This window comes from Barbus barbus (genome assembly GCF_936440315.1).
Source record: "Barbus barbus genome assembly, chromosome: 25".
Classification (NCBI taxonomy): Eukaryota; Metazoa; Chordata; class Actinopteri; order Cypriniformes; family Cyprinidae; genus Barbus; species Barbus barbus.
This window is the reverse complement of record NC_136753.1, coordinates 12919976-12942754: the sequence shown is the minus strand read 5'-3', so window position 1 is coordinate 12942754 and position 22779 is coordinate 12919976. Positions and strand designations below refer to the sequence as shown.

Below are 22779 nucleotides of genomic sequence, written 5' to 3'. Positions count from 1 at the left end.
TTGTGTTTACAGGGATATTCAAATAGCTTGTAAAATCTTTTAAAGACGGTGGACATTAATTACAAAATAATGACGCAAAAAGCGATAGATAAATACGCTAGATAAAATACAATGTCTGTTTGTGTTTGGAGGAAAATATTGGTGCAGGTAAATACAGGTGTAGATAAACTTCCATTTGTGGGCTATTCATTTCCACATTCACTTCTCCCAATACAAGTTCAAAGTAAACCAGGCTAATAAGATTCATAGTGGGAGGGTAGAAAACCGTGTAGATATCATTCAGACGCATTTACTCCAACCAGGAGCCAGAAAAAGAGAGAGCGGGCGACAAATAGTCAGTAATGGTAATCCACACACAAGTACGCATGTAGGTGTGGGCCACAAGAAGAGATATGCAGAGAAGAGTTGTGTCTGTAGCATAGAGTTAAGCCTATAGTGTAATTCCAGGTGCGTACAAGAGCGTCATGGATAAAGCGAAACTAGCGCAGTTGAGATCGGTGATAGGGAATGTCGGGGACGCGTTAGTCATCACGAGCCTCGGCTCAGACACCGGTGCCTTCACGGTCTGTTTTTCGTCGTCGTGATGCTTTGGTAGGTTTTCGAGACGCACAGGTGGGAGCGCCGTGTCTTCACACCATAGTGCACTTGTTTCTCTTTCTGACTTCCACTGATCAGTTTGGGTGAAACAACAGACTAAACATGGATACGCCGAGGGAAACCAGGAAACAAACAATCAAAGCCAAATCAGCCAAGCGCAAGAATAAGACGCACAAGTCCCAGAAGCTGTTCAGGAGAAAATCGCTAAAATCGCTTGGAAATTTTATGAGCAGGCTTGTCAAAACTTTGGGCACTTTGGCACACTTGGGGGACGCGGACCAGCCGGACGCGGCGGAGGATGATGATGGTGGGTTTGGCACTCTGAGCGCCCACAACTATGGGAATCACAGAGAGAGCTCGATGAGGAAGACCGCTGCGCCCTCATCTTCTTATGGGTCTGTCAAAGAAAGACTGTCCTGGTGTTACGGCGAGAAAACTCCGGGAGTTCAGGGTCTGAAGAACCACGGAAACACCTGTTTCATGAACGCCGTGGTGCAGTGTTTGAGTAACACGGAACTTCTGGCAGAGTATTTGGGTCTGGAGCAGTATAAATATGAATTCAATGAGCGAAGGATCAACGGGATGATGAAGAATGAGGAGGTCAGGGGGGAGGTGACGGAGAAGCTGGCATCGCTTGTGAGGGCGCTCTGGACGCTCGATTACACGCCTCAGCTCTCAGTGGAATTTAAGGTGAGTTTCGATCAATTTACACAGAGTCACGAACGCCCCCTTTAAGCAATCAGTGTAAATAACTCCTCTGAGTGATCGTTTGTTTTTCAGTGTAGAGTGGAATAATTGTATTTGACTTAAACTTAAGCTAAGCGTAAGATCAACAGGTAGATGTCAGACACTGATTCAGACAGATTTAAAGAATCGGATAAAAGATTAATCAAAACGATCCGAGTCAAATGAGCTATATCGCTATTTTGAGTCGGATCTTAATGAATCAGTTTATCAAATTCGGTCTGAAGGATTCGTTCATTAATTGGACTGAATCGTTGAACTTATAGCCTAAGCGTTTCTTTCGGACATGTCCGATTCGCATTGGTGTGGGTTCACACACAGGCTAGCACATTCACGGAAATGACTAGACTTCCTCATCACTGCTTCAAAAGTGTACAGTCCAGTGTATTTGGTGGAAGTGGGAGGGGCTTAGAGTAGGAGGCGACAGGTGAATCACCTTTCAACAATTCGACCAACTTGTTTTGCAAGAATGCGGAATGTTTTTAATTGAAAAATTAAAATTATTAAATTATTATTGTTTTTTTATTTTTGCAACAATGCAAATAGATTTTCATGTTGCAAAACTGACAATAACACTCTGCTACACATTATGCTTCTAAAAACAAACAGATAAACAGGATAAGAACTCTGTCATCCACTATCAACAATCATAGATCGCTCACAGCTATTTAGTTGTGTGCATATGCCTTGAAGGCACAGTATGTACACTTTCTTGTAACTCAATGCTTGTCCAGAGAGAGAGATAGCTGCACATTAGTCCACACAGACTTTGCCCCTGGTGTTCCCATTCATTCAGATCTACCCTGTTCGGCTTTTATACCGTGGACAGTTTCTGCTCTGTCTATAGACCTCATTAGCATACAGTATCAAGTGTATCAAAGCCAACCTTTCCCTGAATTTCACTGTATAAGTACTTCTGAAGCAATTACTGTGTAACATTGTCTAATGTATGCTTACAGTACATTTATGTTTTTGTGCACAAAAACCAAGTCATTTCAGCAAAACCCTCTAAAATCTGTCTTATGGCCACGATTTTAAAATTAATTTTAGTATGATTTATAGTAATTTAAATGTATATTTTATGATGTATAATAATATCAATTTATTATTAACTTATAGTGGATTTAAGAATTTCTTCATTGTATTTGTAATGACAAATCAAAGAGTTTTGCTCTCTGTGTGTGTGTGTGTGTGTGTGTGTGTACAGGTTTATCCTCATTGTGGAGACCAAATGTTCCCACAAGGATAACCTGACATTTTTGATGTTGTGGGGACAACGTCTCAACGAGGAAAACATTTTAAATAAAAATACTAAATTATGTTTGTCTAAAAATGTAATAATGAAAAAACATTTCTGTGAGGGGTAGTTTTAGGTTTAGTGGATGGAAAATATTGTTAGATCAGTATGAAAATAATATGTTAATGGAAATCCCCCAAAGATAGCTGTACAAGTGTGTGTGTGTGTGTGTGTGTGTGTGTGTGTGGACTGTTTGTGTGTTTCTGCATCATCTCGGTTACCCAGCAAGGTGCAATACTGATATACACACCACCTTGAGCACAGCTTGTGCTCTGCTCAGACATCATCCTAAGATGCATGTTTCTGATATCTGTCCCATTTCCATGCATTCCTCTTTACATCTCAACAACACTATTTCGAGTTATATTACAACCAATATAATTTTAGTTCCTCTGTCAAAATAGATGGCACTTCCTTAGGAACAGATTGCAATATGATATAATATTAATAGTTGAATTAGTAATATTTAGTAATTCACAGTTGAAACTCTGTGGTAGGCCTCAGTGGATATTTAGTCTCTGAGGTGAGGAGATAGATAAATGATGAGGGTGAGGATGAAGGGCATCTCTGATGGTCAGGGGAAAGTGAATAATACTGCGTCTGGAGATCAGCAGAAATTAATGACTGTCCTCCATATGGAGAAACAAGACAGACTTGATGACATTTATCTGTCTCTTTGTGTTTTCCTGCTCTCTGATTTTCCTTCCTTCCTGTCTGCCTCTAAATCATGGGTGTCAGTCTCAACACAATCTCATGCCAATTTGTAACTACTCTGCATTTTGGCGAATGGATGGCTAATTAGTATGAATTTGTACATCTCATTCATACATTTTTGTAAGATCTGCTTTCGCCCCACTGACAGTTAGGTTGGACCTACATGTTTTTTTTTTCTAAAAATATCATGTTTCTGTACAAATTCATATGAAAACATTAAGACATCGATCCCTTGAGATCTGGTTGCATACAAATAAAAACATATATATTGCACAGAATGAGTTTTATACTGCTTAGAATTAATAGTACTGTTTTATGAACTGAAAATGAATGGAAATTATTTACTAATTTAATTCTTTTAGGATTTTAGATCACATACTATATAACAAATTTATAAAATGTGTAAAAAAATAAATAAATACCTTTGTAGTATTAATTAACCTCAAAATTGTGCAGCTTTTTAATTTTTTTTTTTTTTTTCTGCTGTTAGCGAAAAATTGAAGAGTGTAAAAATGAAATGGCTGGCTCTGGGACAGTTGCATGATGTGTATAAATAATAGAATGTTTCCATCACATGAAGAAGACAAGATTTTTTATCCGTCACATACACAATTATACAGCGTATAACCAGCAGTGAAATGCACTGCTGATAAAGACAAAGACAAAAAGTTCATCTGTCCTGACGTATTATAGGCCTAATTAAAATTTAATATGTTGGATCTATTTCATCCTAAGACACGTGTTTTTGTTCTCTTTTCACCATGATTTTACTTTAAATTTTTATCCTCCAATCATTGGATTCCTCAGTGAGCTGTATTCAGCCCACTGGCCATGTCTTTGACATCCCTGGTCTAAATGGAAAACTAGTCAAGTCTAAAATGAAAAGAAGAATGTAGTAAAGGCACATTCCTGCCTGGTAAGCTTAAGAATAGGAGAGAAACTCTGCAAGCACCGCTGAAGCTGAGGTTATGTAATGCCGTCATTCATCTCGTTGCTTAGTGAATTGCCATTGGATCCAAGACAGGTCGTGTTAACCTGTTAGACTTGTTTGTCATTCTTGTGTAAGAGAAGGGAGAGGTTTGTCCCCGGAAGGAAGTGAAAGGAGACCAGTAATTTATGTCTAAACTACTTCTCCCACAAATTATATTGGCTGCTGTTTGACCATTGGACCTTGATATACAGTATTGAGAGAAGGCTGAAAGAACAAAGATGAAATGTTTTACAATTTATAGGGTTTCTGTGATATTATGTTTAGTGAATTATGTAAGTATAAACAGTCTGCTGAAGCATGAAAGGGTTGATTGTTGATCCATTGCTTGCAACTAGTTGTAAGGAAGAAAGTCAAACCTTTTCAGTTTTCTAAATATTCTTATCCCCAGGGTGTTTCATGCACCTGTTAACCTAGAATGGCTGTATATACATGTAAAATATTATACCACCTGAAGTTGTGTACAGCCTGTTGTTGTCCACATTTCAGTTCAGCAGTAGTATCAGTTTACAGCCCGTAGTCCCGGTTAAATAAACATTCATAGGTGTAAATGTCATAATGCTGTTGTAAGAGAACATCTCTGGAACTTTGGACTTGTTTTACTCATGCAGGCATCATTTGAATTGATAAAGGATACCTGTGCATCAGGTGAGCTGTTGAGACTGAAAAAACATCCAGAATGGAACCGTGTGACTGCTCTTAAAGGAACAGTACACTCAAAAATTAAAATTCACAGTCATGTCATGTCAAATTTATCATTGTTTTTGATTGCCATACAATGGTAACTAAAACTGTTTTGCTAACAACACTTAAAATATTGTAGAATACTGCAGAAGAAATAAAACGCATACAGGTTTGGAACAACATAAGGGTGAGTAAATAATTTCAAAATGTCTTTTGTGAACTGCCTCTTTAAGCCATTGAGCAGAACAGACAGATTTGTAAATGAATCATTCAGACCAGTTATAACTTCACTGAAAGGATTCATTGTAAGAATGACTTGTACACAAATCGCAGTATTACAGTTGGTTTCATACACAAGGTTTTGTAAGGCTTTAGAAGACTTAGAATAGTGTACAAGTTGCATGAACCACTTGTATGGTGATTTTGCATCAGTTTTATTATAATAGCATTAAAAAAAGAGCAAACCTCTTTAAAGCCTGACATGAGGGTAAATAAATGAAGACTGAATTTTCATTTTGGGTGCACGGTTCCTTTGATACAGTTGAGCAAGCACCATAACAGTGATAAATGTTGTTCATCTTGTAAATAAACATCTTGTACTGGTTAATGTGATACTGAAGCCATATTAAATGACAAATAAATACTACATTTCCTTTGAGGAGTGGAAAATCTTTGTTGTTAAGAGAAGAAATCTGCAAAATTAGGTTCTATTAGAATAGCAGGGCAGAATTTATCTTACTGAGTAACCCATATATTTCTAGTCTTACTGAAGCTTTGTGATTCCCAAAATCTGCTTCTATCCCAGATCCATCCAAATATAAGCAGATAAGGAGATTATTATGATCTGATTATGACATTGTGCTAATGTGCTCAGAATTCTTTTCATACGTTTAACCTGTTCTTGATGTCCATCTTTGTTTAAAAGTCACTCAAGACATTTGGTAAATGTTAGTTTTTTTAGGCCTGAATTCAATGACTACAAATCAAGTTTAAACTGAGTTTTTAAGGCTTTAAATTTGCACAGAAGATAGTGGAAAAGTTCTATTCATTTAAATCAATATATGAACTGATCAGGTGAAAAGGTGTTTGTCTTGGGCAGCTTTGCAGCTTAAAATGTCACTTTTTAGTACACTAACAGCACCTGGTGATACAACACTTTAAGGGAATTCACAACAAAAATGATGACTACAAGGCTCTGTTTGCACCTGGTATTAAAATGTGTTTACGATCACTAGTGCATAATGCTAAATGCAGGAGTAAACACAGTATAAAAGGTTTTGAGCTTGTCCACTTTCTACCACTTCCAGAGGTAGCTGAAAACACATTAAGTCGGGATTGATTTTGTAGTGTGGTTGAATGCGTTAAACAGCGACAAAAGGCCTATTTGCTGCCCACTGAACACATGAGCATTCTAGGATGTGTTTTAAGAAAGTCAACCAAAACAATCAATTCTAACTTTGCTATGCTGTGCCAAAACACACGGATTATGACCAAAGTCACTGTTTCCAATTGTATCCTTTCATTTCATTTTGTTTAGTTTCCTGCTCACTCATAAGCAGCGTAATGGCTTCATTCATTCAATTTTATTTGTGTGCTACAATCTAGATGAAGTCCTAACACAAGTGGTCACAAATTAAAACGCATGTTAAGACCAGGCGTAAACATTACTGCTTCTTGGCTGACCATTTATAATCGGATCACTGAAAACTCCAGTCCTTCAATCTTATTGGCTGAATAGTGTTCCAAGAGAGTATAACGGCCGTATATCAGAACAGCTATGAATCGGCCACAGTATCTGGGGATGTGAGGAGGAAAACAAGATTTATGATGAAATTAGTTTTAAAACTGTATCCATATCAACATTTATCTAACACAATCTCCCGCTCCTTCCCTAGAGTGTTGTGTCCAAGTATGGCTCTCAGTTCAAGGGGAACGCTCAACATGACGCTTTGGAGTTCCTGCTGTGGCTTCTGGACAGTGTACATGAGGATGCCAGCCTCTCCAACAACAACAGCAAAACCAAATCATCCAGCAAGGTAATATACACTCAGTCCTTCTAAATGCTCTTCAGTTTTTTTTCCAAAATCAACTAATTGATTGGACAATGCAGTGACCAAAAACTCCTACAACCATACACAGTGTGCTTTAATGTTCACACTGACATGAAATATAGTATGTGAAAAACAGTATGTCAAATGAGTGGTATGTCCGAATTCATAGTAAGTTCTGGATGACTTACTACTTCCACCGAGATTCTGGAGCGCACATTGAAAGGTCACTTTATTACTATTCCATGTAGCTATGGGGGAGAAGTTGTGAATGGCAGTAAAGCAACACAGCTGTCACTGGTAGGTCACATGACAGTGACATGGCTGATGTACCCTTTTGAAAAAACAAGCATATGTTGGTTAAGTATGTTTTGAAGCATGGCTGCTGGTTTGAGCTGGTTTAAGCTGGTCCTGAGCTGGAGCTAGTTGCTTAGATCGACTAAACACCAGCTTAAACCAGCTCAAACCAGCTACCATGCTTCAAAACATAGGCTACCTAACCAGCATATGCTGTTTTTTTTTCAACAGGGTAGTACACTAACATTTAATTCATTCTTCCCATATTCCTCCTACATATAACATTAATTTTTTAACATTCACAGAGTAAGTATCAATTGAAATATAACTGTCTACTCGACAGTATGTGATTGTAGACACAGCAATAAGAAAATATCTACATATGCTAGTCGAATGCAACTAGTCTGTTGTCATGACTCATCCTTACTTAGGAGTGTTTTTCTCAGCACACAGTATCAAATATTATATTAAAACGCCTTTTTGTTCATGTTAGAGATGTAGTATTTGTTTTTTACTAGTGTGGCCTAACAGAACTACAAAAATAAAAAGAATGTTTTCAAATGCCCCTTTTGCGTATCATGCTTCCCCCCCCTGTTCAAACATCACAACTACAGCTCTTACAGGTCTATAAAAGTGAAGGCATGTCTCAACAGGTACAAATACTGGGCTACTTTCAATAAAATGTCCAACATATTAGTAATACTTTCAACTAGAATTTTACTGTAGTTTACCTGTCGAGAAACTCTGCAAGTGCATTGTATGCAATGCAATGATTGGACGAACATTTTCTATAGACCTGAGAGTTCCGCAAAAGTTGTCTACAGTCCAAAACTGCAGATTACTAATAATAATAATAAAAAAAACATTTCTCTGCAAAACATTTCACCTGCAACAGTTAGTTCTACTTGATTTTTTATTTCTCTTAAGCAGCAATTTTTACTTGATTTTTAATATAAAACTATTTGTTTTGGTATAATTGTATTTGTTAATTCATTAATATTATATAATATTTTTTAAATTGAATAAAAGTTATAGGTATTTAGATGTTACCATTTTTTTTTACTGTGTAGGCTAGCTCTCTAGTTGTGATAAAAATCTGCATATTATTACATTCCAAAATTATATATATATATACATTTTTTTTTTGTTAACCTAAAATTCATATTCATGCACTTATTTGTGAATTTATAGGATGCATTTACAGACATTTTAAAACGGATTTGGTTCCCCATTCATGTTACCACACACAATATGTTGCATATGATGCACCCCACATACATGTAGTGTCGTATCAGTGGATCTAGTCATGCAGTTAAACACCAGTCATCTCTTGTGTGTCTCTCTACATGCTGTTTCTACTGAGTTAAAGGCCTCAAACGCCATTAAGCTAATGAGAAGGAAGACACAACTCCCCCCTGTGTATGAGACATTGGCTGACTAGTTTTCCTGTTTCATTTGTTAACTTTTGTGCTAGAAAGAGGGCGTAGGAGGAAAAAGTGAGTGGGTGGATTGGTGAGGGGGTGTTGTGAATGTGTTGTAACGTTCTGTATGTTTCGCTGAGACCTTATTCTAAGTGTTTATTCTCTTTAGAAATCAATGAGGAATTTGAGAGCGTGGAATGTGCTTAATAAAAATCCACAGGAGTGTTTAAAAGAAGGTGCTGGTTTGATAATCACATAATTACCTTCTCAGAGTTTGGAGACTGATAGAACGCAGTGGATTGTACAGGGTGTCAGACAGCAGCAGGTCAGCTGAAGTCTGTGTTTTGGCAGTGAACACACTTCAGCCTTTGTCTGCTGTAGTGGCAGCGAATGAAGACGCCAAGCCTGCATGGTAATGTGGCAGCTCCATCAAGAGCCATTTTTAGACTTATCACAGAATGGGTCCGTATCTCTGGCCCCTCACATCACACTCTGATCTCATCCAAACTGAGGCACGGTTATTAACAGCTGAATGACAGCTAGACACTTTCAGACCCTATTACTGCTTAGAATTTGACATTTGAACATTTGACATTCTTTAAACCTTGTCTGGGATTGTTGATTATAATGGGAATCTTTATAGTTTTGGTGTGCTGTTTGCTCACGGCTGTATTGCAAGAGAGTGGTGCAACATGAAGCGAATTTAGCACAAGTTTGTTATTAGCGATAGGCCTGTCAGCTAATTTACATGCCTCTGATTAATGATTATGCACACAATGAACATGCCTGTGGTTGGTTACAGTGGTGCAAAAAATGTTAAACTAGTGCAAACTTTTCATCTGAGCAGAAGCAGATATTAAAATAACGCTATAAGTAATATTTTCCATGGGTGCTACAATCCTGATTATTTATTTGAACATATTTCATGCTTTATTGTTCATCAGTTAGTTCCAATTAGTTCTAGTATGTGTTAAACTGGTACTTAACTAAAACTATTAAAATAAGTTTCATTAATATAAAAAGGTGTTATAAAATCTGAATATTAAATAAATCTATAAATACAAAATATACATTTAGTTTTGTTCTATTTTGTTTTAGAACACATTGGAATTTGAATTATTTAAAAATACAAAACAAACAAAAAAAATAGTGAAATTTGTTTAATTTTTTTATATACATTTTTCACATATAGAACATTTCCTTTCAACTTCTATCGACTATTCTATTTTGAGGACGGGATATCTCGGTCAGAGCAGCTTTTATCGATTAATTCACAGAGAGCTAACGGGGTAGCGTGCTAAGTGAACACAGATGCAGGCCATAAAGTGTGTGGTCGTCGGGGACGGCAGCGAAAATAGCTTATGGCTTTAAACTAAAGGTGGATATTTGTATACTGGAACAACGTGCCTTTTTCTGGGGTTTTCCGTGTAAACTAAAGCCTTCCTGAGTTTCCTTTACATGTTACAAAAAACGTGTTTATACAGCGCTCTCTCTCTAAATGCTAACTCAAGGAGAAGGAGTTCAACTACTTTTTACCACTTTTTTGGATTTGATTTAGTTCTAAATCCTCCTTTATCATTCATTTTGTGATTGATGTGTAGTCATTTGGATGGTTTGTGGCAGTGGATTGAGAAACTGAAGGGTGATATTTGGTGGATTGAGTTGGGCCTGCTTGTGGTAGTGGAGCCATCTTCCTCTACCAGCTCCAGCCTTCCAGCCATTATCACCAGGCCGGCTCCAGGCTTCCAGCCACCGCTAACAGGCTGGCTCCAGGCTTCTAGCCTACACCACCAGGCCGGTTTCAGGCTTCCAGCCACCACCACCTAGCCACCACCATCAGGCCGGCTCCAGGCTTCCAGCCACCACCACCAGGCCGGCTCCAAGCTTCCAGCCTACACTACCAGGCCGGCTCTAGGCTTTCAGCCACCACCACCAGGCCGGCTCCAGGCTTCTAGCCTACACTACCAGGCCGGCTCTAGGCTTTCAGCCACCACCACCAGGCCGGCTCCAGGCTTCTAGCCTACACTACCAGGCCGGCTCTAGGCTTTCAGCCACCACCACCAGGCCGGCTCCAGGCTTCTAGCCTACACTACCAGGCCGGCTCTAGGCTTTCAGCCACCACCATCAGGCCAGCTCCAGGCTTTCCAGCTTCCAGGGCTAGCAGAACATGGCTCCTCCAAAGTTGAGGAACACAGAGGAGGAATATGCAACCATCATTCAGGTAAATGAACTGCTACAACAGCAGAAAGATATGTTCATGGCTCTGCTACAGCAACAACAGGAAATGTTCAAGGACTTTGTTAAAATTATTATGGACTCAGTGAATGCCAGAATGGATAATGTTTCCAAAGAATTACAAGAGCTAAAAGTAAGTTTACAATATACACAGAAGGACGTAGATGAACTTAAAGTCACTCAAGCTAAACAGTCTGAGCATGGAAAAATTATAGAAACTGATATAGTGAAACTGTGTGAGAGTCTGCAAGTTATGATTGACAAACAAGAATATCTCGAAGGTCAATCAAGGAGAAATAATATTGTGATTGATGGAGTTCCTGAATCCACTGGTGAATCCTGGGCAGACTCTGAAGAAAAAGTGAAGGACATTTTCAGGCAAAAACTACAACTACAGAGAGACATGGAGATAGAGCGTGCACACCGAATAGGAAAACCTGAAGCTGCTAGAAATAGACCAAGATCTATTGTTGTCAAATTTCTGAACTTCAAGGACAAAGTTGCGGTTATGCAAAGAACAAAGAACCTCAAGAGCACAAAATTTTTTATTAATGATGATTACACTGATGCTGTGCGGTTAAAAAGAAAGGAATTGATGCCAAAGCTGAAAGAAGCACGTGACAAAGGAGACATTGCCTATCTCAGATACGACAAACTCATCATCCATTCCCGCACTAGCACTCCTAAGTAATCTCTGCGCAACTTTGAAGGTATGACAGCACATAAAACTCATGTACTCATTACCAAGAAAAGGCTTACGACTAGCACATATTAATATAAACAGTCTCAGGAATAAAATCAATGAAGTTGCTGAACTGCTAAATGAGTATAAAATACACATTCTTGCTATCTCTGAGACTCACCTGGACTCTTCCTTTGATGACACAGAACTATTTATTGAAGGTTACAACATATATAGAAATGACAGAAATGGTTTTGGTGGTGGAGTAGCTTTTTATATTCAAAATCACTTGCCAGTAAAAATAAGAACTGATTTAATGAGTTTTAACATCGAAATATTATGGTTGCAAGTGCATCTACCTCATCGAAAGTCGATACTTTTGTGCTGCTGTTACCGGTCACCAAGTGCCAACTGTGAATATCTTGACACTATCTGTAAAATGCTGGATATAAATACTAATGTAAGTCAGGACATATATTTTATGGGTGACTTAAACATTGACTGGTTCTTTAAAGACTGCCACTTGAAAAAGAAATTAACTACTGCAAATGCATGTGGACTTACTCAACTTATAAATAAGCCTACAAGAACATGTTTTAAGAGCGACGGCTCCAGAACATCTACCTGTATACACTGTAAAACTTTTCGTTGTAAATTTACAGTATAATACTGGCAGCTGGGTTGCCAGCCACATACTGTATTTTTACAGTACTACTACTGTACACAACATTTACAGTTCTGTACTGTATTTACGAAATACAGTATTATACTGTTATATAACTTTTTTTACAGTATTACACTGTAAAACTTTTCGTTGTAAATTTACAGTATAATACTGGCAGCTGGGTTGCCAGCCACATACTGTATTTTTACAGTACTACTACTGTACACAACATTTACAGTTCTGTACTGTATTTACGAAATACAGTATTATACTGTTATATAACTTTTTTTTACAGTATTACACTGTGCTCTTTACAGGGAATACTGTAAATCCTGCTTTTATTTCAGTACTCTTGGATTTACAAAATTAAAAATATACTTTTTCATAACAGTATTCACAAAAAAATAGAGAAAATAATATTTTCTGAGTTTTAAAACATTTTATTTATTTTGAAGAAAAGACCAGGCAATTGCCTTATATGAATTTACTGGCTGAAATGCCAGCTGTAGTTTTTTTTTTCCTTTTTCTTTTAAATATAAAACATGTAAAATGCAATTAACAATTAGCAAGTAATTCAAAATACAGTAATCTTATTTACTTTTAAAGAATGGAAAGGTTTTTCAGAAATATATTTTTTATAAGTCTTTCAGAAGAGAGGAAACCTGTGGGTTTACAGTACTGTTCTTTTTTTACACAACATGTCCAGTCTTCTTGTAAGTCACTTTTCCTTTCTTGGTTTTTGATGCACATGCAGGGCTGATGTCGAGAAAGCATCTAAAAGACAGAAAAGAAAAAAAGTGAACATTATGTATATGTCTAATATATATATCTAATACACACATACACACACAGCATCTCACAGAAGTGAGTTCTTTGAGACAGCACAGAGAATTGCAACACTTACGATGTGATTACATGACTACATGATAATGTTAAATATGCAATATGTCATTCAGCTCTTTAATCAACTGTATAAAATATTTGTTAAAATATACTTAAGTACTTTACAAATACTGTCAAAACAAGTTAGTGACAATTCACTCTATCATATATATATCAATGGCAAATATGCTAACCTCAGTCGCAAGGGTGCATGCCACCTCTTCCTGATACTGGAGGTTGAAATCATACAATAATACAAACAGCACTGCAAGGCCAGAGACAAAGTTGGGCTGCTCAACATTTACCGCTGGTTGCTTAGAGATTGACCTGAAAATAAAAAAAGAAAGAAAATACTTCAAATAAACTATTGTGGGTTCCATTGCAGTTCTGTTTAGTTGTCTATACATAGTTCAACTCAACATAACTATTAAACTAAATCTGAAATATGTGCAGGGAAATCCCATTTACAGGATTCACAACTATAGCTGTGAACTGCATAATAATAGTATCTCATGAATGCACAGTCGAGCACAAAAGACCAATGTCAGTGTCAGGATTTTCATTAAACAATATTGCATTCCCTCAGAACACTTAGAATACATGACATGTTGCATGTGAACATTCTGTGATACTATTGTATCTTGATGCTGGTCACTATCACTGCCATTATATGGACAAGCGTGAGCAGGCTTTTTTTTATTTATTTTGTATTATTCTCCTTTAGTGGTCCAAAAAACAAAGAAGGTCATAGGGCATTAGAACAACACCAGGGTGCATGGAAGCATATGGGTAGCAAAATTCAATTGAAATGCAATACGTAAAATGGTGATATATTTCAATTTACATTTTCTTATACATATGTGCAATATTTAGTGCACATATGTATTTTATTGTATATCACATAAATTTTATTTAAATTATAAAATTTACATTTGCCATTTCCTACACTAGTTTTAATACACAAATTAAAAACATATTTTAATGCTTTATAAGTTGCAAAATGGAAATTAAAATGTATTACCCAAATTGATTAGATGTTTAACATGTCCAAGCAAAAACTGTTTTTACATCATAATACCACATGATAATTGTAATTTCAGAATGCATTCTGATCCAAAGGTGCAGTAAAAAGGTAGAAAAATTGTAATTTAAAATATCTTTTATTTTTCTTAAATGCATTGACACTCATATATAAGACGTTTCAATTGCATTTTCATTTAATACCCCATGATGAATATAAAGTCAATGTGGATTTGAAAATGCATTCGAAATGTATTTGAAAATGCAACACACCCCCGACCTGTCAATCTTTAGGCTACATCAAGGCAGGGCTTGGCAACAGGATGCACAATTGTAGAAAATATCATATGTAAATTATATAACTGAATTTCCATTTTCATTTTGCACTAAACTTTGCACATTTAGGGTAAAATGTCAATTAAAATACAGAAATGCATTGCCATTTTGCATATTACTAACTGAATTTGAAATTATTTCAAACTGAATTTTGCTACCCATATGCTTCCATAGCGTTAATGATGACTTGATGTTCATTTTAGGTACTAAACCTTTACTGTTTACTTACCAAGAATTATAGGTTGTGTTCTCTGGCAAATGTAGAGACTGCTGGACATCAGATTGAGTGGTGAATACCTGAAACAATTTTTAAGAAGACAGCACAACCATCACTAACAGAACCAAGACATAACAAATCACATTTATTTGCAACATGCTTTAAGTAATCTCTACTTACATCTGCTTGAAGGGTAAGGCCATCTAATTTCTGCAAGTGTGGGAGCAGCTGTAGGACCATGGAAGACATGGAAGCAATCAGGAATACTACTTTTGAAATAAGCATTAGGAACATGACTATGGATTTTCATGTGCTGGCAAAATTATAACACATTAAAAAGCACGATCATAGAACTGACATTTTTTAACATGGACTACAAATGGGAAGCACTTACATTAGCACCGGATCTTCATCAGATTGTTCAGCCTGAAAAATAATAATAATAAAAAAATAATAATCAGAAGCAGGTCATGTGAATGTGTGTCTTATTTGCTATTTAAGTTGTTTTTGATTGTTGGATTAAAGGAAGGTGTGCATAAACATCTTAAAAGGGATAGTTCACTTTGAAATTAAAATTTGGTATCTATCAGCTTACCCCAAGGGCATCCAAGATGTAGGTGTCTTTTTTTCTTCAGTAGATCCAATTTTGATATGTTTAGGTCAAATCGTTCTAGCTTGTCAGTCATAAAATGGCAGGTATAGGTCACTGTCTCTATAAGAGCGAAAAAGAACATGCACAGAGAAATCCAAATTAAACAATTCCCCATCGTAACTACACATTGATGGCCTAAGACACGAAACGAGCGGTTTGTGTGAGAAAATGAACAGTATTTATACAGTTTTTTACCTCTTGTACACAACCATGTCCAAGTGATCTGAGTGCGCGCACGCATCCGGTGTGTGACGTGTGTGTGCGCGCTCTGGCTTAGTCCGCCAAAATAACTTTATTGCACAAATAATTAGAAAGTTATTGAACGCGGAAATATGTGAATGTTGTGAATGTGCGAATATAAAACCAATTTTACCCAAGTGAATTGCTAACTCGGGATTTAAGTTAAGTTTAACGTTCCCAAAATCAAACCATGCGTGGAAACAATGTAGAAATGTGAATGAAAAAAAGACAAGCTTACCGTATCGATACTTAGTCGAACATTAATCCATCTTCTCATGCTCCAGTCGATTAGCATCATCTCAGGCACAGGTTAGATGATTCAGATGACAAATGATCTCTGCGTCTGCTCAGGCAGCGTCGTCCATTGTTTGCTGCGTCACAGGCACTAACGCTTGAAACGCGAAACGAAGCTCACAAAGCTTATCTACGCACAGATTCACAAACCACTGGCTTATCTTAATAACGCGAATAATTATTTTGTTCAATTAATTCCCGCTGACGAATCTAGTTTGCCTGTAATACACTGTTCACATTTCTTCTTCTTTGGAGATCACATCACATTTGAATTGAGCGCGAAATAAATATATCCCACAATGCAATGCGTTTACAGTATGGTACTGTATTACAAATTTAGCGGGCTGAAAACAGAAAATTTCTGTATATTTACAGACATTCTGTAAAATATACAGAATGCTACTGTTTTATAAAAATACAGTATAATACTGTTAGAAAATGCCTGTAAATTTACAGTAAAGTTTTACAGTGTAGATCATATTTTCACAAACCGCCCTGAACTGTGTAAAAAGGTACTGTCTATTCCTACTGGTAGCAGTGATCATAATCTGATCATTTCTGTGTTAATAACCAAGCTGAGTGGATCTGGAACCGTAGTCTTATTTAAAAGATCTTATAAATTGTTTAAAAATGATAAGTTTATTGAAGATGTTCAAGCTATATGTTGGTCTGATGTGTTGGCAGCTAGTAATCCAGAAATTGCTCTCTTTAAATTTAACAATTTATTCTTGCCATTGATTGAGAAACATGCGCCTTTAAAGAAGTTTACTGTCAGGAACAACATCACACCTTGGTTGGATGATGAACTGAAAAATTCTATGAAAATAAGAGATCAAATGAAAAGAATAGCAGTTACTACAGGAAATAAATGTGATTGGGACCTATATCGTAAAATGAGAAACTCTGTTACTAAATTTAACAAAAAGAAGAAGAAAATCTATTTTGACAATCATTAAAAACATAGGTAATGATAGTAGGAAGTTATGGAATGTTTTAAATCAACTGACTGGTAAGAAAAATAAAATAATTCCATCTTTTCTGGAAACAGGGGATAAATTTATAACTAAGTCAATAGATATTGCAAATTATTTTAATGATTATTTTATAAGTAAATTAGATAAACTAAGAGAAAATATGTCTAATCTAAGTAATGATATATCTCATCTATTAATAAGAAATGAACTGATGAAAAATAAAAATTCAAGGTTTAATTTAGAAAGTGTAAATATAGATCAAGTAAAGAATCTTTTAAAATCCTGTAAAAACAAACCACCGGGTGTTGACGGTCTTGACAGCAGGCTTCTTAAACTAGCTGCTGACTCTATTGCCCCTGTTCTAACCCACATTATCAACCTCAGTTTTATCTGCTGTACCTGCCCATATGCATGGAAGCAGGCTAAAATAGTTCTTCTACCCAAAGATAAAAAACTGCCTTTCTCTGGTCCCAACAGTCGCCCGATAAGTATATTACCTGTATTATCTAAAATAATGGAATCTATAGTATATGATCAAATTAACAATTATTTTTATACAAATGATTTATTAACAGATTTTCAGCATGCATACAGAAAAAGTCACTCCACTGCACTGACTCACATGTCTGATGATTGGCTTAGAGGGATTGAAAATAGAAATATTGTAGGTGCTGTATTTTTAGATTTTACTGCTGCCTTTGACATCATAGATCACGAACTGTTATTAACAAAATTATCTTGTTATGGTTTTGAGCAGTCAGCAATCACATGGATGTATAGTTATCTGTCAAATAGAACACAGACAGTGTTTTTTAATGGCAGTTTTTCAGGTATCAGAAATGTCACATGTGGAGTACCCCAAGGCAGTTGTCTGGGTCCATTATTATTTAATATTTTTACTAATGATTTACCGTACATTTTACATAAGGCTAATATTGTCATGTATGCTGACGATTCAACTATATATATATCAGCAAGTACACAAATGGAACTAGAAACTGTTTTAAATATAGAATTACAAGATGTAGTAGATTGGATCAAATTAAATAAATTGGCACTAAACGCAGTAAAAACTAACTGTATGATTTTAGGTTCTAATTATAACATTAATCAAAATCCTGTAATTAATATTAAAATTAATAACGCAACCATTAAACAAGTGCACGAGACCAAACTGCTGGGTGTAATAGTAGACTCTAGATTATCATGGAAAAAATATATTGATAATATTATTGCAAAAATGGGAAGAGGTATATCTATTATGAGAAGACATGCACATTTTTTAACTTCAAATATTATGAATTATGCGATGAAAGTACTAATATTGACATACCTAGACTATTGCCCAGCAGTTTGGTCAAACGCCACTGGTGAATATATGAATAAATTACAACTTATACAGAATAGAGCTGCTCGTGTAGCACTTAGGTGCAGCTATAGGAGAAATATTATACTAATGCACAAAGATCTTAACTGGTTGCTGGTCAAAGATAGACTGTTGTATTCACTATTAATTTTCATAAGAAACATTTCCATTTCAAAATTGCCTTTTGTTTTGTTCAAGCATCTTTTTTTCAGTGTAGACAATCATCAGTACAGTACCAGACATGCAACTAATGGCAACTTTACCTTACCCATAGCAAGAACAAATGCCGTAAAGAACACTGTTATGTTTAGAGGTATGAAGGAATGGAATAAACTGCCAAAGCATATCATACTTACAAATAATGTCAATAAATTTAAATTATATGTAAAACAGCATTTAGCAAAATAATACATCTGACTGTTTATATTTATATATATGTGTGTGAACGTGTGTACATGCACATGTGTGGGTATATTTATATGCGTGTGTATGAATACGTTTTCGTATGTGTGTATTTTCATGCCCGTATGAGGGTACATATGTACGTTGATATGTGTATATACATGTGTGTACGTAGGTGTATGCATATGTGTATGTATTGTAAAATACTTTTATTTTGCTTTACTTATTGTATTTTTAACTTTTTCATTTATTATTATTTTATTTTTTTTTTTGTTTTTTTTTGTTTATGTATATATATTTTTTTTTAGGACCCCAGGAAGAATAGCTGCAGCACGGCTGTAGCTAATGGGGATCCTTTCAATAAAACAAATAAAAATAAAACAAATAAAACGTTTTCAATTCTCTACCCTAATGTTTCTAAAACTTGAAATATTGCAATGGGCCATAACCAAAGCAAAAAACTGAGGCTTCTGAATTTTACACGTAGTGGGGGAATAACAAGAAAATATTGTTGAGATTATTTTAAACAGAAGAGGGTACAGATGTACCTCTGTTATATGAAGCCTTTGAAATTGGTCAGCAATTTGTAGACAAATCGCATTAAAGAGTAAACCCATTGAGTATTTCTTCTTTATTATCGTTGTATTAGAGTGAATCAAGAGCCGCTCTCAGCAGGTGCAAATTTATTCAGTAAGGAAGAAAATATGTCCTGTGTTTCACGACACTGCCTAATTATTCACCTTGTCTAATAAGCTGTATGACTGTCAATGGTCGACAGATTGTGGGAAGGCCCTGATGACCTTTTTCAAAAACATGTCTCAGTCCACAAGTTACTTTTCATAGATCTGTAGCAGCTAAGAACAGTCCAGTCTGTTGACACAGTAGGCCAATGACTTATTTGCCAATGCTGTAGTCGAAATCAGCTAATTGGAGTCATAGCATGTTGGGTCCGAGTCAAGACTGAGACCACAGGATCCTTGTCCAAAAAAGGACAATATAGTATATTTTTAAAAAAAGAGTACTTATTACAGAAATAGTATACTTCAAAAGAATATTGAATACTGAATGCTTTCTGACACTTAACTGCATGTTATTTATATTAAACATAAGACACAAACTTATGTCATGTAGTTAAATATATTTGTAATTGTTGCAATTTAGTACATTTAAAAAAAATTTCACCTCAAATGTAATGTTAAAAAAACAAGCTACAGTTATGATTATAATAATGTACTTTACATGTGCATTTTGGATGTACATTAAAACATCAGATTTGATATTGTTACGAATGTGACCCTGTACCACAAAACCAGTCACAAGGGTTGGAATTGAGATTTATAGATCATCTGAAAGCTAAATAAATAAGCTTTCCATTAATGGATGGTTTGTTAGGATTGGACAATATTTGGATGTCATGCAACTATTTGAAAATCTGCAATCTGAGGGTGCAAAAAAACAAAATATTGAGAAAATCGCCTTTAAAGTTGCGTAATGCATATTACTAATCAAAAATGAAGTTTTGATATATTTACAGTAGGAAATTTACAAAATATCTTCATGGAACATGATCTTTACTTAATATCCTAATGATTTTTGGCATAAAAGAAAAATTTATAATTTTGACCCATACAATGTATCTTTTTCTATTGCTACAAATATAGTGTGACTTAAGACTGGTTTTGTGGCCCCGGGTCACATATTACAATTTTTAAAAGCCTTGTGCGCCATTTTAAAAGTGTGCCAGGAAACAAAGTCATGAAAGTATAGTCTCTTTAAACCTGGCCTTTATTTTAATTAATATTATTATCTTGAGGTACAGATTTTATTTTAAAAATACACTTTTAAAATTTGAAGTATACTACAAGTGTACATTTATTACATTTTAATTCACTTCTTTTTCACAAGGGGAAGGTCGAATCTGAATAAAGACAGAGTCAAGTGAGTCCATAACAAGGCCAAGACCATGAAAAAAACAAGTCTGGTGTACTACAACACTGATATTTACAATGTAAACCTGTCGAATATTTTAAACTTAGTTCAAATGTTTTTTAGAACGAGAGCAAGAGAAAGAGAGTAAAGAGAGAGGGGAAGGTTAAGTGTTTTTTCTTGGGCTGTTTGTCAAAGAAAGTCAGAATGATTTTCCATGAAAGTATTCACTTCAGTGGTTAACTTCAAAGGATTCAGAGTTTCAGAGATTACAACTCGCTCAGTCTGTCTTGGCTGTAGCCTGCTACACTGGGCCTACATGAATGTATTTCAGTTTGCATGATAAATGTATATAGGTCTATTAATGTATATTAGTCTCTGTACTAATCAGAATCATGTTAATACTTCCACTTTACAGTACTTTTTAACCAACAAAATGGAACCTTCGCTGAAGAAAATATTTCTCTTATATATTTTGTATATATTTTATATATTTCTCTTATCTTATATATTTATATATAGCCCAGCCGTCCATCTGTAATGTGCCTTCATCCATTAAGTGACTTTCAATGTATGGAAAAATAAAAGGTGTCAAATTGGCACTCTTCTTCACTGAGCTCTTCTGGGGGTGAATAATTTCTGAAGTGGCGAGTTTTGCACTTGACGAACAAAGCTGCACTTCAGTTTCTTTAACTGTTGTCACACATATCCAACAGGTACACTTATACACTGAATCGGATGCTTTCATTAGTCTTTGTGAGATCTCTTTGCCTTGATGGAAGTAGTGCTTATTATTATATTATGGTATCATTGGTTTCAGATTAGGCTGTCCCCAAATACCTTATTTAAAAAAAAAATCTATAGTTGGTCTCTTTCCACATCGATCAGATGGCTTCTCCCAACGGTGGCATGTCTAATCTGCAAGACTCTGAATGTAAAGCCAAGACTGTTCGCTTGAAGTGAAGAGACTCTGGCGAGACTGCTGTCCTAATCTGATCCCAGCTGTCTGTCTTTCCTTCAGATTCGGAGTGGCTCTGAAGACTTAGAATCGTATTATTTGTTTATTCTTTACTCTGAGTTGAAAACAGGAAAGGTAGAGACCCACCCTTTGCATGAGCTTTGTATTTTATATGTTATTTGTTATATTATTTTCTATTTGTGTGTACTGTATGTATGTAGGGATGGATGGATTGAATGATGGATTGATTGATTGAAGATGGACTGTCCTAACGGCCTCTCATGCATCATCTCTGTGATTCTGTTATGCCAAATCTCTTTCATGCAGTGACAAAATAACCGAAAATCGTTCAGCTTTAAAGACCATTTTTACAACATGAATGATAAAAGGAATAGTTAACCCTTATGCTGTTTCTAACCCATGTCACTTCTTTTGTGGAACACAACAGATGAATTTCTGAAGAATATTATTGCCACTATTTTTCATATTATAAAGGAATGATTCAGTACTGCATGCTACAACCATCTGTGAGAATTTATGGCACTACATTTTTCCCCTTCAAGGTACTGCTGCTACACTGCATTCAGTATTAAATTTCTAGACAGTTGTACTTGAAATCATCTATTCTAAGCAATATTTCCATTATTATAGTTTCCTTTTTTGTAACAACAACAACAACAACAGATATTTTGTACAGTAAAGCTTATATCTATTATTTAGTATCTATTACTTCTTTATCAGTCAAATATCTTAATCTTAATCTAGTCCCAGACTAAAATGCATGTTTGAACTGTCTCAACTTAAAATATCTTGCTCTGACATATCTTAAAATATGTCAGTGTCACTGTTCTGTGTCAAGATGCACACCTGTAATGTTTTCTTCGAAGGCATTTTTGTAAAAGTTGCTTAAATATCTTAATTTAAACTAAGGCCTAGTCCTGGCTTAAAATAAGACCCGTTTGTGAAACCCATAATCTATAATATATCATTAGTCTATAACATCTAAAGTAAAGTCGTGACGTATTGTCAAGTATGGTGACCCATACTCGAAATTGGTGCTCTGCGTTTAACCCATCCAAGTGCACACACACAGCAGTGAGTAGTGAACAAATCCACACACACACACACACACACCCGGAGC

General features: G+C 35.7%; 2 protein-coding genes across 4 annotated transcripts in view; one reads left to right on the top strand and one right to left on the bottom strand.

The window, feature by feature from the left end:
- Positions 1 to 210: 210 nt before the first annotated feature.
- Positions 211 to 22779, top strand: part of LOC306845431 (ubiquitin carboxyl-terminal hydrolase 43-like) — a 114852-nt gene continuing 92283 nt past the window's right edge. The window contains exons 1-2 of one of the 2 annotated variants that reach the window (XM_079378225.1): positions 211 to 1287; positions 6920 to 7060. In XM_079378225.1, the coding sequence (XP_079234351.1) occupies positions 700 to 1287; positions 6920 to 7060 (729 nt within the window). In that variant the 5' untranslated portion in view covers positions 211 to 699. The remainder of the gene's footprint in view (positions 1288 to 6919; positions 7061 to 22779) is intronic. The other variant, XM_079378226.1, reaches the window with a different exon arrangement.
- Positions 12338 to 15538, bottom strand: LOC306845433 (uncharacterized protein). 2 transcript variants are annotated; one of them, XR_013781989.1, is made up of 6 exons: positions 15422 to 15538; positions 15221 to 15252; positions 15007 to 15054; positions 14839 to 14906; positions 13448 to 13580; positions 12338 to 13145 (listed from the first exon to the last, which is right to left on the bottom strand). XR_013781989.1 is itself a non-coding variant. In XM_079378228.1 (4 exons), exons 1-4 carry the CDS (start codon positions 15118 to 15120, stop codon positions 12972 to 12974), a joined length of 489 nt encoding a protein of 162 aa, XP_079234354.1. In that variant the 5' UTR covers positions 15121 to 15266; the 3' UTR covers positions 12803 to 12971. The 2 variants fall into 2 exon arrangements, 1 of the variants encoding a protein (XP_079234354.1); XM_079378228.1 differs by lacking the exon at positions 15422 to 15538 and having other exon boundaries at positions 12803 to 13145; positions 15007 to 15266.

Excerpts from the sequence above, each read along its gene's own strand:
- LOC306845433 (XM_079378228.1), bottom strand. The coding sequence starts at position 15,120 with ATGTTCCTAATGCTTATTTCAAAAGTAGTATTCCTGATTGCTTCCATG. Across the intron at positions 13,581-14,838 it reads AACACAACCTATAATTCTTG|GTCAATCTCTAAGCAACCAG; the intron begins GTAAGTAAACAG and ends TTTTATTTTCAG. Across the intron at positions 13,146-13,447 it reads CATGCACCCTTGCGACTGAG|ATGCTTTCTCGACATCAGCC; the intron begins GTTAGCATATTT and ends TCTGTCTTTTAG.